At 40.6% G+C, this 18,426-nt stretch overlaps 1 protein-coding gene across 5 annotated transcripts in view; it reads right to left on the reverse strand.

Moving 5' to 3' along the window:
- POMT2 (protein O-mannosyltransferase 2) overlaps positions 1-18,426 on the reverse strand; it is a 34,931-nt gene that overhangs the window by 5,774 nt on the left and 10,731 nt on the right. The window contains exons 9-21 of one of the 5 annotated variants that reach the window (XR_015804642.1): positions 16,756-16,822; positions 15,881-15,950; positions 14,371-14,449; positions 13,457-13,608; positions 11,724-11,815; positions 10,576-10,652; positions 9,374-9,445; positions 9,099-9,158; positions 8,816-8,921; positions 7,697-7,837; positions 6,928-7,042; positions 6,119-6,336; positions 1,301-4,403 (exon numbers count right to left, since the gene is read on the reverse strand). Coding sequence is in view for 1 of the 5 variants with exons in the window: in XM_014869785.2 (XP_014725271.2) it covers positions 6,231-6,336; positions 6,928-7,042; positions 7,697-7,837; positions 8,816-8,921; positions 9,099-9,158; positions 9,374-9,445; positions 10,576-10,652; positions 11,724-11,815; positions 13,457-13,608; positions 14,371-14,449; positions 15,881-15,950; positions 16,756-16,822 (1,137 nt within the window). In the remaining 4 variants the exon portion in view is untranslated. Of the gene's footprint in view, positions 1-1,300; positions 6,337-6,927; positions 7,043-7,696; positions 7,838-8,810; positions 8,922-9,098; positions 9,159-9,373; positions 9,446-10,575; positions 10,653-11,723; positions 11,816-13,456; positions 13,609-14,370; positions 14,450-15,880; positions 15,951-16,755; positions 16,823-18,426 lie in introns of those variants that run through there. The other 4 variants (XR_015804643.1, XR_015804641.1, XM_014869785.2 and 1 more) reach the window with 4 other exon arrangements.

The following is an 18,426-nucleotide window of genomic DNA, read 5'->3' on the forward strand; positions in this document are numbered from 1 at the left end:
AAAAGGAGATCATGGCAGATTGAGGGCCAAAGGAAGCAATTTGCATTGGAAGTTTCTATTTAGTTAGAAAATAGAAGATTAAGAAGCAGCTTGAGGACAGAGCACAAAATCTATATTAAAACACCAGGTTGTAAAAAAGCCTCATTCTTGTTGAGGAACAGATAACAGGCTGATGGCTGGAATCTAGAAGCCTACAAATCTGGGAGGTTCAAATCAAACACAAATTGGAATCAGTCACCACGGTTCATCCATGCGAAATCACTTACCTGCAGAAAAAAGCCATTCTTCCTCTAGAGGGCAGTGAGAAGTTTTACATCAGGTATTATCAGCATTTTATGAACAATACTTCCTCTTTTTTTTGTCATCTCCCTACATTCTAGCACAGCTTCTGTACCAGCAGTCCTCCCTTCCAGAACAATAGCCCTGATCAGACAATACCCAAAGACCAACTTGTACTGTGTGAAGCAATACAAGAAGTCAACAGGCTTTTCAGTAACCATTTAACAGCTTATTGTATCACCCTGTACAGGCCACAGTCCAGTTTCTAGCTGTCCTGGCTGTACTGCAGTAGCCCTTGGAACATGTCCAAACAGACTGGTTGGCTCTCCTCCAGTACTCATCTGGGCATCAGAGTAGTCCCAAGTAAGGTGGCTTTATTTTGGTTTTTCCCATCTAGTTCCACCCCAAGCAACCTCTTACTACACTGTACTCAAAAGCATATTCCAGCCCCCTCACTACAGTCTTGTATAAAGCCAGATTCTGATTTTCAGTGTTCCAGTTTTATTATGGATTCTCACATTTAGTTCACAGTAAGAGCCTCATTTGTACAAAATTGTGCACCAGTCTGGTGTTATGAGCACCACAGACTGATCATGACTTACAGAAAAATTCTGGGTTTCCAAACAAAGTGCTTGACTTGCCAAATGAAGTGTTCATAGGTAACCTATCAGAAGCTTGATGAAAATACCCATTAACCTGATACATTATACATACTGACAATTTACCACATCTTTAATAGGGGAAATAAACCTGCTTCGACAGACAATACTTTATTCTTGTCCAAATGTACCAGTTTCACTTCCTGTTGTGCTTACCAATACATTGCTTGGATTGCAGTAAAATCTGATCTAGAATTGCAGTCCAGCAATCCTTGTGTGCTAAAAGGTGATATACATCATCACTAACCTAGATTAAATTCTCCAGTGGGTCCATTTAAAGTTCATGCTGTTACTTCAAGGAGGTATGTGAGGAAAAAATGAAAGAGGGGAAAAAACAATCCCAAAATCTAGACACAAAGAGATTGCTTCAAAGAAGAGATATTTATTACAAAATTTAATTCCAAATTCTACCTCATTTTCCATTATCACCTGTACAAAACATATTTATAGCTCAAGGGAACATTCCCCCATCCACACCATATGGTACAGTAATTGCACCGTAGTTAAAAGAATTCAGTTCACAGACAATGCACACACGCTTCAGCATTAGTAAGAAAGGTTCAGGATATAGAACAGAATTACAAAAGAACCCCTCTTGCTGTTGCTCCAAACTCTTGCTTAGCCAGAGGCAAGCTCTTCAAGGACAGCTCTAAATGTATGTCTTGTAAAACAGTAAGATCACTTGGCAAAGTTCTAAAATCAATTACAAATTCAGCAGGAGTGGTATCTATGCTAACATGTGATCACCTCAGATATTATTTGTGATAACCATAGCCCTTGACATTCAAGTAAAAAGCATTAAGAAGTTCACAAAGTGAAGCAACTCGCAACCAACCACACAACCAAGGTCTCAGTACTTTAAAGAAGAGAATTTTCAGTCCTGACTGCTTGCAGCCAACAGCCCCGCCCCAAAGAAAGGATGGTACGGAGGTGGTGTTCTTATCCTCAGCCTTCCTTTCCCAGCAGGGAAGAGCCTTATGTTGTTCTAACAGTCCACACATTTTTGCTTTCATGACAAACTTGCCCATGTGTGGGGTCATGGGATCACTTGCTGTCAAGGAGGAAAAAAGTCTTACCTACATTCCCCAGCTGGCAGAGACACAGGGCACTGCTAAGGAGGTTTCCATATTGCCAGCAGGATCCTGAGAGGAGGAAACAGGGCTTGTGCACAGAGTGCCAACCCAGAGGGCTACACAGTCACAGCATGGAAGGGAAGCTGCCAAGCGTGGCAATGGAGTTTCAGGTAAATGCCCTGTGTTTTCACGTTAACAGCTGGTTTGCTCTCAGGTCCCTTAAAAACAATTCTCTGAAGGATTCAGGAGGAACAGGAAGGAACTATCAAGTAACACATTTGTTTACCTTTCCATAACAAGGTTCTGGTTTTGCTCTCAGACCATGTGACAGGCATTCATTCACTCAGGCTACTACAAGATGTCCTGTCCTACCCCTTGTTCAGGCACCTGTATGAAATGGATGCATAGTCCAAAAATTAGAGGAAGCAAAGACATATCTTGTACTTTGGGCATTCTTCAAGAACCAGAAGGAGGAAGATATAAGAAAGATTATTCTGTCAATGCCCTTTGTGCATCAGTCAGCCTTTCCAATCAAGATGCAAAAAGAAAACCCTGTACAGATTAAAGAATGGTGGTGGCTCCCAGGGCTGCAAACAATCGTGGCAAACAGTGATGACACAAAATCCTCTACCTGGGCAACCTTGGCACAAAAATCTCCATTCAAATCCTCCTCATGGTCACATCTGTGTCTCATAGCATGTGTGGTCCAGTTCCTGGAAATAGGCCAGTCCCTGCTGCTAGAATAGATGTGTGTGTATTGATGTCCTGGAGCAACTGTTAGCAGAAACCTTTTAAGAGGGATGGATTGCCTAGGATAAAGCTAGATGAGCCTAGAGGCCCTCTATCTATCCTTCAGAGACTGAAGAGTTGAAAATAGAGTTTACACACAAAAACGAATTTGAAGCAGGGAACGTGGAAGCCTGCAGCTTTTTGTGATTTGAATCTATGGATACAGTTTGATGAAATTCTTTGTCAGTGATAAAAGGAGCCCTGTCAAGCAAGGCTCAAAGACAGCAGCTGCTCCAGAGAACAGCACCTTCTGGCCTCAGAAAGCACTGTTAGCTATTTTTCACATGACTGGAGAAGACAACTAATGAGCAGTTCTCAAAAAGAACCTGAACTCATTCCACAAGCACAGCTGGAAAAACTGAACTGAAGCAGCCCAAATTCCATCCCAAAAGCAAAGAGTGCCTTGCACCCATTGCCTCATGTCTGTACCACTCAGATATTTCAAGAAAGAGTCAGGAAGGGAATCCAAATTATTGTATTTTATTGACCTCACAAAATATCAGTTACTATTATGTTTCAGCAATGGTCTGACAGGTTTTGTTTTAAGAAGCAAATACTGAAGGTCAAATTCTAACTAGAGTAATTTTTCCAGTATTTTTCTCCCAAAAGAAGGCAGAGCTACATCAATGTACACTTACTTCAAAACCCAACCCTTGGAATCCAGAGAGTGCAGAGGAAATGTCTGCCCTCTAGTCTTCAATGTATACCTTTCAATCCTTTTAACTCCTTTTAACTTTAACTTTTAAGATCAAAAATAAAAATTCTGCTGGAAGCTGCTCCCTCTTGTGGAATAGCTAGATTTTTTTTTTCACTGTATGCCTCCACCCCCTTACCAGCACACAAGACCTAAGAAATAGTCTCAATGTCAATCAAATGCTGTCAAGAGAATTTCTGAAGTGACAGTCCTAAATAAAAATAAACCTTTTGTCTGTGTTGAAACAGAAGCTGGACTTGTGCACAGGAAGGTGGGATGAGAACATTAAATTAGCACCCTTCAGCACTCAGCTGCCAGTCCACATCCAAAAGATTATTAGTAAAAAGGGATGGAGGGATCCTAGCCAAGGAACAGTTCATCTTCCTCAGGCAACTCCTACAAAACTGACTCCTTCATAATAACTGAAGAGACCAAGGTTACTGACTCAATTTTTGCATTCCCAAGGTTTAATATGATGAATAAAGGGTGTGAGAAACAGTAATTCCAAAACACTCGCAAGTTTCTTAGTTTTTTTTTGTTGTTGTTAATGATAAAGGGAAGTGTATAATTGTATGTGCTGGAAAAAACGGCACTTTAAATCATGGCTTTCGCATGATTTTTTTTGCTCTTCTGGCAAATCCTCCCCATGACAATAGCACTATCTTAGGGAAAGCTCACATTGAGGATAGCAATGTATTAAGTCAATAATCTCACCAAGAGTAGAAGATGCTGGATCACATTATTACAAGGTAGCACTGTACTTTCTGCCTTCCACATTGCCAACAGTTAACAATTTGCTGCTGCTGTCAGATCTGGCAGGTTCTGAAGAAGTTTGCAGCCTTCCCCCACGACAGTCTTGCCTATATATCACCTCTGTGAACCCCTGGCTCATGCAGGTAGGAGCACTTCCTGCAATAACAAGTGGAAAAGAATCATCAAACCCAGCAGCTAATTACTGCTATGACTTCCCACCATGTATAAGCAGCAGGTGACCAACTCAAAACCTTTACAATCAAAAGCACAGGTCCATCCCATCTGAGCTAGCATCTACAGGAATCAGTTTCTTGAGAGATGTGACACACCAAGCCAGAGCCTTACAAAGCAAGCAGCTGCCTTACTGAACAATGCTATGGATCTCTATTAAAGAGGAACCAAAGCAAGTCTGACTGGAGTCTAGTCCCTCCCCACAGAACAACTAACTACGCTAATGCAGCCCTTCTGTGTGGCAGGAAATGTATTGGAATCCAAGATTTGGTAAGAGAAATAAATGCACAGTCCATGTATAAAGGCAGACACACCGACCTGCTACTCTCTGTCTACCTGTAATTTTGATGCAAGGCTGTGAAGAAAAGCAAGAACTCTGAAATTAAAGGCATGAGTTAATTGAAACATACACAAAAGAGTTTTTAAAATATTACTTCCTGAGATAGGAATACAGCTATGATCTAAGTGTCATTCATGTAGGATGCTACAAGGTAGCAACTTGAACTGTGACAGGAAATCGACACTGGATGAAGAGTAGGAAACAGAATAAAAGAAACATAGACAAAAATAGACCTAACACAGGACAAAGGCACCTGATAAATCAAATTCTGCTTTCTTGGAAGGGGTGGATTCATCATCCAATAGCTCTTGACACTTCACAGACAAAGAATTTTTGCCTGTCCTCACATTTCCTTGTAATTTGATGTTCAGCAGTCTAGAGAAGGAACTTTTTCAATATGGAACACTGAGCAGATACTTTGGCACCAGCAGCCAATTTTGCAGATGCCACATGCATTGAAATGAAGCCTTCCCCTAAAAGCACAGGCACTGGCACTGAAATAGCTGGGAACAAAAGCTGAATGACAGCTGTAAGATTTTCAAGCTATCATTACAGTCTCTAGTACATCCTCATGCTGGTCTCCATGGCATACTGAAAATGAAAATTTTCAGGGGGCTGAAAATATATCACCTGCCATTTCTACTGTAATTTCCTTGGCACCTTCAGACAGAACTGAAAGAAGCTACCAAGAGCTGAGCTGGAACAGTCTGGCCCTGAAAACAGACCTACTAGGTGAGTTGTATAAATTATTAAAGGTGACCAGAAAGCAAGGCAATATATAGGAATAAACAATTTCCATCTCTGCAGAGGGCCTGGGAGACAGGCAAGGCACAATGGCTCAGGAGATTTCAAACAGACCCTTTCAGTCAAATTTTAAAATTCCAGGGTCAGAACAAAAAAACCTTCAAATAGCCAAGGCAGGTAGAATGAAGGTCCCCAGATACTTACAGTAAGCTTTTGAAAATCTCACCATAAGAAATGTTGTTAATCATGATAGAAGTCCTATAGTGCTTCAAACTGTAGTGGTGCTTAGATTACAAGAAGGAAGAAACACACACACACAGAGTGTACATGCAACTGCAGACAGCCTCCAACCTGTACTGGTCTGGCTGCTGGAATGCCACTGCCGTTTGACTGACATATACTGCTTCAAGGAATTGGCATTTAGGCAGCCAGTTGTCCATTAATATAACCTAAGGATTCAGGACATGAGTCTCTTAATTTAAGGGGACCTTCTCATCCTCTGCATCTTCCAATGCAGGCAGTGCAAACAAATGACAAAGCAACAGGGTTACTATACCCAGAGTTCTCCAGAGAGGGCATTTTATAGTCATGTCTTCAAAGCACCAGAATCAGCCTGACATGCAGCAGATCTCCTGTTTCTGATCCGCTGCTCCCAGGCTTCCTTTGCTCTAGAATTCCCAGGAGTCCATCCACCGGAGCCCTGCCATGGGGCTGTTAGGGCTGGTGGCCATGGGTCCTATCATCCCATAGGACAGTGGATGGAAGAGGTAGAAGCTGTGGAAAGAAACCAAACGCCCATCAAACACAGCACAGTTTTCCCTCTCTAGAAGTTCACAGCCTATGGGATCTTTGTCTTCAGGCTGCTCTAAGCTCTACTGTGAACCTTCTAATCTCTGCTGAACCCAATATATACATAGAACACAGTTATCACACGTAGTATTTTCTCTCAGAATCTGATAAAACCTACAGTAATGACAAATTTGCTTGTATTTGAGGAATATGTCACCATCGTTGGGATTAGAACCACAAAGCACTGAAAGGCGGTTTGGAGGAGAATAGAGTGCTCACACTGCATCCTGCAACAAAAGAAAGATTCCCTGCAATGGAGAGATGTTCTATAATGCATTACTGGGACATAGATGCTGAATCTAATCAAATTTGAAGGTTTAGGATTGGCCTTGAGGATGTGAGAAGAGAAGAGAAGAGAAGAGAAGAGAAGAGAAGAGAAGAGAAGAGAAGAGAAGAGAAGAGAAGAGAAGAGAAGAGAAGAGAATGGCTAAGGATAATTAACAGGCAGCAAAATTTCTATTGATATGGCAACCGTCACACATTCCATTCATGAAAAGTTCAGCTTTTAACTCTCACCTGTACAGGATGAGCAGAACCAGTGCCAGGAATCCACCTCCATATACCTTTCTAGCTGTAGTGCTGCATGACAAGAACACAGCACAGAACTTCAGTAGTGCATCCCAGGTGATTCCTAGGAGAAGGAAGAGATAGAAGTCAGGAGAACAGAGCTGATATGTTCACAGACCAAGCTAATGAAACTCTGTTAACACGAAAAGACCATGTCAGTTTTTAAATACATTTACCTTGGTAACCTTCAGAACCATAGAGATCAGCAAAAGTTCTTTTTGTTCTACCTTTCCATTTGAATAAAAGAGACCTGGGCCCCAGATGCTAATGAAGTTGGTATAAAATCACAGGAAAAACTATCAAGGCCAAATTACAAACAGACACGACTGAAACGTGTTGGCAGTAAACCAAGAGGGAAGTAACTTACATACAAGAATATATAAGAACAGTAAAATAGCAGAGACTAGGAACCCCATGTCTAAATTTAAATGCCCTAAGCACTAGACATGACTGCCTTTCCAGGGTAATACCAAAAAACCAACCAACCATCCAATCAACCAACCAACCACCACCAAAAAAACAAAACCAAATAGACAAATAAAAAATTGACACTGCAAACTGTTTTGTGAAAAACATTTTGAGTAAGTCAAAGCTTTCAAGCACTTTGCACAGGTAAACAAAGCCTATAAAAATAAAACTTTTTAGGCCGCAAAACATTTAATTTAACAGAATATCACCTTTTTCGCTACCCTGTCTTCTCCAAGACTCTAGTATTTACCTGTCAACATGCTGGAAAAAAGCATTGCAGGAAAGTAGTGGTGGAAGTAGAGAACTCGTCCCATCATAAAAAAAGGGAGGTAATGAAGGAGCCAGCCCAGTGTGATCTGCCCTCCAGCTCGTAGCACAACTCTGGACAGTTCTGGAACACAAATAAACAGACTTCAGCAGAGAAAAACTCAGCTACAGTTCCTATTTGCAAACCTTAACACACTAAGTAAACTCAACAGGAATATCTCTGCAGGAAATCATGTATTGGTCTGAAATAGCTTCAAGCCTCTGCAACATCCTAGCTGCATTCTTTATAAACATACAAGCACTCTTCAGGAGAACAGCTATCAGAAGAGATATACAAAAACCTAAGTTTCAAGGTATGGCAGGAGGCTGACCATGCTCTATGTTAAGACCAAATGTGCAGTTTCTCCAGATGTGCATCAGACTAATTCAGGTGATTCTGGTTTCTGATGATCTTCATTGTCTGCAATGAGAGCCATCCTGATCATCACTTTGTCAGCCCTTCCTAGAAAGAAGTGGTACCTAGCTTTCAGAGCCTGGGGAAAGGACTAAGAGCTCTGATGTCTGTACGCAGCTTAACCAATAACTTATTGTATAATTGAGTAGTTTCCCATCACATTTTAGAACTGACTTCTTCTGTAAAGAGATCTACAAAATGAAGCAACCATCGATGTAAACAGGAATGGTGAAAGTATGACTAATTAGGGCTTGTGAAAAGCTCCAAAACCTTGGCAATGGACATAATAAAGGATAAAATTATCTCTTGTATTTGTCATTTGCTTTGCGTAAATATCAGAAAACATTTCTTATCTTAAAACACTGTGCAAACTACTGAGTACAGAGCACATGCAGAACTTGATAGCAGAGCACTGATAATTGGCCTCTATCCTTTGCAGCCAATGTAAGTAGCCATGCACTATTTTTGTAGAAGATCTGTGGTGTTCACTATTGAACTACAGCTGTGAAGTTCCCACTCTTTTCCCTGTGGACGCTGCTTGATAATCCAAGCTCAGTGGTTTCCCACCCTTGACACACAAAGTCCTGCCATCCACACACTTTTAAGGTTCCTGCAAAAGCCATTTATGAAAAAGAAGACCGACCTCACCTTTGAGTTCAGATGTCAGCTGGACACCTCTCTTCAGTGCCACTGCAGTGCAAAGTGTTATCAGAAGATATAACCCAATAGTGACCAGATTTAGCCACCATATCACCTACACAAAAGAAAAGAAAGATTTGGGACTTTATGCTGTACATATGCATGTGACATGCAAACATTAAGAGTACAATAAGAGAGACAGTCCTAAAGGAGAAGGAAGAGAACTGGCAGAACCAAGACTAAGCTAAAATTTGCTAAAGACATTGGCTTGGAACTTCTCACTCCAACTTACCGGGTTTCCAAGCAAATAAACCCGATAATCCGTCTCATTGACACCAGAAAAACGCAGCCCCTGAGGAAAGAGATCAGAAGAAAGAAAAACAGATATTCATCAGACCAGTCGGTATTTTGCACAGTGTCTTAAGGTGAGACAAATTCCCATCCATGCATCTCAGGTACTACAAAAGAGAGTTAACAACATCTTCAATGCAATTACAAGGTGTTGTGCTTCAAAAGGCACTGCAAAAGCACTTGAAAATAGAAGGGAATATTGACTGATCAATATACCTGGTAGTTGATGGGCCAGTGCCAAGGTTTGGATGTAACTTCATTGTCCTTTGGTTTGAGGCCGCTGTTTCCCTACAGATAAATCAACATAAAATTTAAATGAGCAGGCAGATATGTTGCAATGTCTGGCCAGAAATGTCTGTGTACACAAACATACATCAATACCCTTCCTGAGAGAATGTTCTTTCTTGATCTACTTAAACACATCATCTTCCACAATGGGCACAATTAGGACTATGAATGTTTTAATACTACTGTGCACATGAAAATGGCTTTTGGGTAGCAAAAGAGGCAGTATTCTCTCATTTCTCTTCTTCAGCTTTTCTGCCACTGAGGATGTATGTTGCATAAGCAAGACCTTCTTTCATTATAGACTAATGTGACAGGTTTCCCTCCACTACGAAAAAAAAAAAGCCTCAAAGATTATTTCCATGGAAACTCATGCAGGTGCTTCCTCACCTGAGACAGCATTATCACTGATTGCCTTGGAAACGCTTTACAAAAACACTTTACAAGTACTAAGAATAATGTGCATGACTACTTTTTTCTCTTTAAATTCACAAACAGTAGCAAAGAATACCCTAGACTTCTTTCTCAAAATATTGACTTCTCATTCTTCAGAAGGATCGAGGAGATGGAAGCAGAAGGGCTGTGGCCAAAAGTACAAAGAACAATCATAGGAAAAGACTGCAAGAGCAGTCCACCTTGCAAATATTAAACCTTTTCTTCTTAAAAAATATATATTCAGAGATAAAAAGGAAAACCAGAAATCACAGCTCCTTGATGAACTTGAAAAAAATCAGAAGTTTCCCATTTTAAATCCAAACACTTACTGGTTTTTTAAGTGTCTGTTTAGCTGATTTTTCTGATTTTGACCACAGTAATATCCCCCTGCCTCACAAAGACTAATTTTCCTTTAAAGCCTTACAGGAAGGTAGGGAAAACATTGCATAAGTAGGCTGTAGATAGATCACACCAACAGCAGAGCCAGGCATTAAACCCAAGGCTGCCAAACTTGGACTTGGAAGATTTAGCTCTGAGACCAACCTTTTTTCTAAGTATAAATTCAAGTAGGTTGCTTGGGCATGCAAATTCTGCCCTAGCTTGCAGCCATCACCCAGATCTCTTAAAAAGTGCTATTTCTTTTTGAATGCAAGAGAGAAGAGGAAGAAAATTATAATCTGGAATCAATTATATCCTACCCGGATCATAACCATGTGGGATTCTAGCAGAATTTCTGCAAAAGAAGGCTTCAAAACATCCAGGCTGATATTGGGCACTTCAAAAAAAAGAGAGAAAAATAGATTAGAAGTTTGTATGGTTTACTTTTATTTGCCTTTTTCATAATAAACTAAACTCTCTCCTCCTACAACAAATCTGCTTCCAGAACCTCTTTTAATTCTCTATGCAATTTAGTCATACTCTAAACACAGTGGCTTGCAGTCAGAAGCATCCCCCAGTGAACTTTACAACTGTTGTACTTCTAAATTTCCTCCTTTACTTCTAGGAGTAATAGAAATATATAAAAGTCCATGAAATAAATAGATCTGTATTTCTAGCTAAAATTAGAGACACATTCTTCATAGGCTGCTGTTTATCTGTAAATAAGCCATAAGCATAGGAATGCAAAATGCATTACAACAGAAGAGGAAATTCTACCAAGTCAACAGCCCAGGATTTCTCTCCTTTGGTTTGCATACAGCTGCTCTCACAGGAGAAAGAACAGTAAGTGTTTTAACTCAGAACTCAGCCCAAGTCACCTGAAATTCATGGGATGAAAACTGTGTTGAACAACCCAGGCCAGATGAGCCTGTGAAACATATGTAACTCCTGGATGAGGCTTCAAGACCCACTTGTCATTACTGGCAAACTTAGATCTCTGTCACACGCTATTCATTTCTTGACGGTACTGCAAAAGTCATCATTCAGCACACCCCCAGCAGGAGAAGGAAAAAATACACCAGAACAGACTGGATCCAAGATTCTTTTATAAATCATTGAAATATATATGGCATACTCATACCAATGACAACAATTCCCAATTAAACAATGTTAGAAATAACAGCCTGTACTGGAGTGCTTCACACTTCTGTAACACATTAAAATCTCAAAATCCTTAAAAAAGTCTTTATACTTCCACTACACTTCAAGCATTATCATCAGCTTTCAGTACAAACAGTGAAATAGAAAAGGGCTCTGCATCTCTGCACATACTCAAGTTCAGCAAGTTTGCACTTAAACTGGGTAAGCACACAAATGCTTCAAATACAAAATGTCAGCTACTGCTCATCCCTTCCTTTAACAGCAAGCCAAGATGCACTCTCAATCAAAAAGAAAATCAATTACTTACATTTAGGGTTAATATGATCTTCAAAGTTCCAGAGGGAATTGGGTGTCTCCTTCAGGTATGGTGTGCAGGTGACTTCTACTTGTTCCCAGCCCCTGAGGATCAGCAGAACAGTTCACCACCACCCCACAGGAACACTCAATATTTCCATTTTGTGTTTAGTTTTTCTCCATTTAGCTTTATACTTCTCTGTAATGCTTCAGCAGTTGCATTCTTACGTGCTATAAGAACCATGTAGAAACCAAAACAGATCTGCAAGGCAGTTGACATCAAAATTCTACAGAATAGTTGAACCAAATTTCTCACTTTCTCACCTAAAAAGCCCTAGGTGGATATGTGAGATTTTTGAAACTTATGCACCTTGCCAACTAGAAAATACTTCCAATTTAACCCTTATAGTCCCTCCAAAGAAAATCACCACTATTAATTTAAGTCAATCCATATCTATAAGAACTGTATTACAGAAACAAAATAATTACCTTAGAGAATACTAATAACTGTTCTTTAGTCTACCATCCTATGTCTAGCAGGTCACATTAAAGACTTTGGGAGAAAGTGCATCAAATCAGGCAGTAATATGACAGATTAATGGGGAATTTTCTATCAATCACCACTTAGCAAATTTCACTAATTAATTTTCACTAATTAATTCATTAAATAATTACCATTAAATTATCTGAAGGACAGTGAGTACTACCCATTAAACTAAAAAATATAAAAATCCAATATACTCTAACCATTCTTATTTGCAGTTAACAAGTATTTTTTCCCCCTTAGCTGTTACTATCATCAATATTTTGTGGCAATAATTTCCATTCAGATAGTAAAATGTTACTGGGAAAAAAACCCAATTCACAAAGTTTTTTGAATGCTCTTGATGGAAATGGGCTTTTTTTTTTAGCTGAACACATTATGTACCCATGAGCCCAGTTTTATGGTGATGTCTAAGTGGCATTTGCACTCCTGGCCAGGCAGTTGCCAGAGGTACCTGCCTGCGCTATGATTCAGCATCCACAGGATTCCTTAGAATCTGGTTTTACCACAACACAGTGAAGGGAAACCTAGAGCAGCAGGAAGGGAGGCAGCTCTCGAAACAGCAGCAACATGAATGCACAGCCTCTGCCTCAGGATCCATGTCAGCATCCCACATGGTGCAGCTTTACTGACAGGGCAGCTTGCTTGGCATCAGCCTGGATGTCTCTGCATACACCTCATTTGAATGATGATGTGTAATTCAAGGACATAAAAAATCCCAACCCCTGCTATTAGCAGCTTGTAACCACTGCCTCGCTTCAGATGCTGCATGCAAAAATTGCAAAGATCTTCTAATAACAAGGTAAATTAATACCAATAGAAAGCAATTTTGAAGATTGTGGTACAGAACAGCATGAACTGCCCCAGTTTCCAGTGATTTTTGCAAACCCCAAGGATTAAATAATATGTCTGTCATCCCCTCCTGGCCTTACCAGATGACAAGATCTATGTCCACGCCACTCCTGGATCTCATAATAAGGGATATTATTTTTCAGAGCCTTATACCTTCACTGTAACAGACTGCATAGCCCTAACCCAGATCTTCCTCTCTGGTCATATTTTTAGTACCTGCTAGTTACATTTTTATTCTTTTAAAGAAACAGAAGAAATGTAGTTTTTGCTTAGTCTAAAAGTACCATTGAGTAAAGGATCATGTCAGCTCACGGCCCTGCAGGGGTGGATAGGGATTACAAACCACTTACCATTTTGGCAGAGTCTTTCCAGAAGATCCCAATATACACCCTGTGGCCACATGGGTTAGCCTGACCTGACTCCGTAGGACTTTGATGAGCTTCCCAGTCTTTCTGCCTACCACTTCAATCCTCCAGAAGTCATTGGAGTCTCCTGTTCCATTCTATCATGCAAACACACCATTGGAGAAAAAAAATCACAAAAATAGAAAAAAGAAACGAAACAATGTTCAAACTAGAAGACACACAGAACTGGAGCACTGCAAATAGGAAATTCTGAAAGTCCATTGGGTGCAAAGCTAAAAAAACTAGCCCAGACCAGCCTCACTCACACTTCAAAGAAGAGATTTCCCCATCAGGAAGACATCATTCTAGATATAAGCAACCACTCACAAATACATCTCTATCTTGCCAACCTTAATTTTGTTTCCCTTGAATTCATTCTTGACTGTAGCTCAGAGTTACAACATAAACAGGGGCAACTTGGCTGCTTCACAGAAGGGGTTTAGGCAACAGATCTTTGCATTTAGAAATTCAGCCCTCAAAGCATATTTCATCTTTGTGATTCAAAATTCTGTCATCATTCTGTCACAAAAACACTTGTCTATGTGACAAGGCCAAATACATAAAATAATGCTTGTCAGAGCAACTTCAAGGTTGCTCAGTTTGTCATTTCTGGAGTTGAATGCTGCCAAAGCTAGACTGACAGTAAAAGTTTAAATTATTTTTTTATCTGTGTTCACATTAAATAGACCTTAAATATAAGATAAGGCATTTCATACTACATCAGTTTTTTCCTTGAGGATGGCAGATGTTCATCTATCATCCTGGCTAACAAACTAAAAAAAGCAACAATAAATTTCCTTGGCATGATTATGAACTCTTCCCAAAAGAAGAAGCTTTTGTTTTATCTCGCCTTCACTTACTATTCCATAGCCAGTGACCTGAAAATGCTTCCTTGTCAGGGGAGCCTCATGCTGGTGACTGTGCAGATTTCTAGAAGTTCTGAAATGAAATTAAAAGTCAAACCTTTGAACCTTGTCAATTTGTGATAAAAACATTGGTTTGAGCCATTCAGAGATCTGCCAGTACTCTAACCACTGAATTCCAGCTGAGGGCACAGTAGAATGCAGCCTTAACCGGATGGGGGACATGGAGTGAAACTGTCACTTCCCAGCATGTGACTCTGAGCTTATGCCACACTGGGCAGTGACAGAAATGGATGACAGCACGAATAAATGCAACCCTCAAACTACAGTCTACCACCTCTAAAAGGAAGAAATTTGTCTTGGTTTGCTCTGCTTTGGTTTTTTTTATTTAACAGTAAAAGTGTGACAGAGACCTGTCTTATAAGAAGAAAAGCAAGATCCTGACCTTTTGTGATTAGCAGTTTTGCTTTTGCAGGGAAATATTGTACCATTTAGGGGGAAATCAGTGGCCACCATTGAGCACCAGCACAGTGCAGAGAAAGAGCCTCCCACCCTGGCAGGGTCTGCCAACTGAGGCAACCAGAGAAACCTGGCCATAGCCTGTCAGTCCTTGCCAAAGGCACTGCTGCCATCGGCACAGACACGGCTGTCCCTGTGACACCTGCCAGATCCTTCCCAAGTACCACCAACTCCTATGCCAGAGACCTCTTAACCCATTTTGGTTAACCAAGATTTTATCATCCTCATTACCATATATTTGACAGTAGACTCCCAAATTCAAAATTTAAAAAAATAAGTCTTACAATCATTTTGGAAACCTAAGCAATGATTTGTGCATCTGCCATACTGAATACAATACATGATTTTCTGGCTCATGAGTTTAGAGGTTCTGTTAAGAAATCAAAGCTGTGAAAGCACAGAGCATTTTGGCACAGTGACATTAGATCAGACAAAGATTAAATATCAAGTCACTATGGTTCCCCCGCTTCCTCCTAGGTATTTCCTGCAGAAAGGGAAGGGATCAGCTCCCATTGTCATTGAAAGCATTGAGCTGGTATGATCTCAGTGCTGTTGAGAACTTCAGCGGGTGGATACTGCCTATGAACAGAGGAACAGGATGCTTGCAGTACATTGACAAAAAACCCTGATATTCTATTTGTCTAGAAAATTCAGCATGGACACAGGCAACAGAACGAGGGTTTTGAAATTGCTTCTCTGGAAGAGTTACCCTGATTATCGAACAACTGAACAAATCTCCCTGCTGCTTGGGTAGGTAGTTGTAATGAAGTCGTGTAGTTCTCTTAAAAGTTTCTCATTTAATAGACACTTTTCAAAACATAAACCATAGAAGAAAAACTCTACAAACTTGACACTGGAAATTCAGATATACAGATACCTCTGTCACACAGCCTGCTTGTGCTCGTCTAACCACAGTCTGCAGCAGGACAAGTCTCCCACCAATCTATTCAATCACACAGTCTCTTTGAATCCCAGAAATCATCCTTACTCTTTATGTTCCAGACGAATAATATCTCCATGCCTCACAAACTCCACAGGGCTTGAGGGGTCAGACAGATCTGCAGAAGGAAGATGAACTAATCATATCAATGCACTGACAAACTTACCAGGTTCTTAGAAAGTTTCTTGCTGATGCTCGAGCCTCAAGCAGATAATCAAGCAAAGTTGTGTTGACTCTAAGCCTGGTGTAAAACATTGCTCTAGACTCTAACCCTGAGAACTACTCCAAAGAATGTGAACTATAAACGACTCTTGCAACACTGATTATAGTTTTTCTTATATATCTACGTTTTTCACATTTTTTGCTCTTTAGACTATTCCTTGTTAATTTTTATGAACACATGCAGCAGGTAAAAAAAAGGAAACTGCCAGACCAAGCATGCCTCAGCTACATACACTACATAATCCAAACCAATGGCATTCTGTACAAACCACAGATCATCACATTCAGTACTCTTATCTTGTCCCAAGCAATCATCCACAAAAATCTGTCAAACACAATGTACCAGACTGTAACAGGACCAAGCTTTCCCAAGACTCTTAGCCACAATAACAGATTGCAAAAAACATTAACTCAGTTCAGACGAATTTCTTCTCTGCTGTTTTTTGCAGCCTTAAACAGCTGAAAAATTGTCAATGCAACCTTCAGCTAAGAAAAGCTTATTTACTTCAGCTATACCACCTGGAGAAGAACCAAAAACACAGTAGACACACACAATGTAAATCAAGATGGAGACAGCTTCCCCTTGCTCTTCCTCCTCTCCCCCTCATATCCATGAAGGATACTCTGCCCTGGAAAGAACTCAGGATATTGTGAAAAACAGAAGCAGCAGTTATAAAAGGCACTTTACTGGTATTTGTTACCTGTATCTGAATCATGCTTCTTTATGAGCCACAGGTTATTCAAATCTTTATGTAAGTAGGCAGTGACCTGAAATGACAGGATTAATTATTTTACCTAACAAGAAAAAAAGCTGTTGATAGCAGTCACACATCCAGCAAACCAAAGCCCCAAATGAATACACCAACCACAGAGAAATCCTGGGATTACCTTGATGACATTGCCCCCTAGGAAACCAGTTATGGGTCACTCAACCCAGAGCACACCTCTTAGTCAGTGTATAGCCCATATTCAGAAGCACTACACTTCATGGCAGCTCACATGCACCATCAGCCTCCAAATACAGTCTGACGTCCTCTCACCCTGTTCCAGATGCTCCTTCTACAACAACAGAATATCCAAACCAGAGCTCTTGAATAATCACTGACCACTACCCAAACCAGGCGATAGAAGCAGCACTGGCTTTACACAGTAGAGATTTAGGAAAACAAGCTGACTGTGACAACCATAATATCTGCCAAAGGAACCAGGCAAGGTAAGGATTCAGAGATCACTCATAACAGCCACACATCCCACACAGCTAACCCTTGCCAGCCTGCTCAGCCTCACAGAGTAACTGTATCTACTGCTACCATGGACACAAAGACCATCTTATTCCAAGCTGCTGCTCCTCAGAGCATGTGGGGCTGTACTCCCTTCACCCACCCTCCCCTTAGAGAGCAGCAAGCCCTGCTATGTGGGACCCCAGCCCAGTGCCCCACCTGTGCCTCTCTCTCAGGTGGGAGCAGATGGCCCAGTGGGTGGGTGAGAGGCAGAACAGAGAGGAGTGTTTGACGATGGGGAAAAAGGAGAGCTGGAGGTAGAACCTTGAGGTCAAGCCATCAGGAGAGGAGGGGAAAGTGAAAGCAGAGGGATCACTTTTTTCTCTCTAAATCTCCTCTGAGTTCTAAATTCTCTTCCCCTCTCCAAAGCCCTTAAACTGCCCTAGAACCCTACTGTTGTCCTACCACCAGGACAGGGAGCACAGGGGGGAAATCTCCACCCTGTCCCATTTTCCATGAGGAACTCCCATTAGTGTCCTCTCCAAATTGCCTTTCCCTGTTTTTACTGTCATAAAGCATGATCTGCACTTCAATTTTGCCTACGCTTGAGGCAGTTTTGCATGACATCTCCATATACTGCAACAAACATTAATGTCATGCTAGAGTATTAGAAATTCTGATTGTGACCACCAGCAGGAAAAAAAGATCCGAGACAAAGTTTTCACTTCTGAAAACTTCCTACTAGCCACAGAGACAGCAGGAAGTTAAAACCCAAACACATGTGTTTCTCTAGCAACTTTCTTTCAAGGATCTCAAAACAATTTTTAGACACCAATAATCAAACTGCAGAATACATTTTGGTAAAAGTGCAGAATCAGCAAAGATTTGTGAAGCTTGATGATGAAGGACAAAAATAAGAAATCCTCTTCATGTTTGTACTTCTTAATTAGAGATAGTTGCATGATTTCTGATTTCTACTTTCACTTAATTGCTTATTGCTTTCACTAATTGCACTTAATGAGAAGCCCTTAGTTCAGATGGTTTCCATATGGCTACATTGGCTTACAAACATACAGTATCTAATTTAATGAGCAAAGCATTACAAATTCTTTGGTGACAGATGAAGGAAGCAAGGCACTAAGGAGAGAGATT

This window comes from Sturnus vulgaris, chromosome 6 (assembly GCF_052056855.1).
Source record: "Sturnus vulgaris isolate bStuVul1 chromosome 6, bStuVul1.hap1, whole genome shotgun sequence".
NCBI classification, from domain to species: domain Eukaryota; kingdom Metazoa; phylum Chordata; class Aves; order Passeriformes; family Sturnidae; genus Sturnus; species Sturnus vulgaris.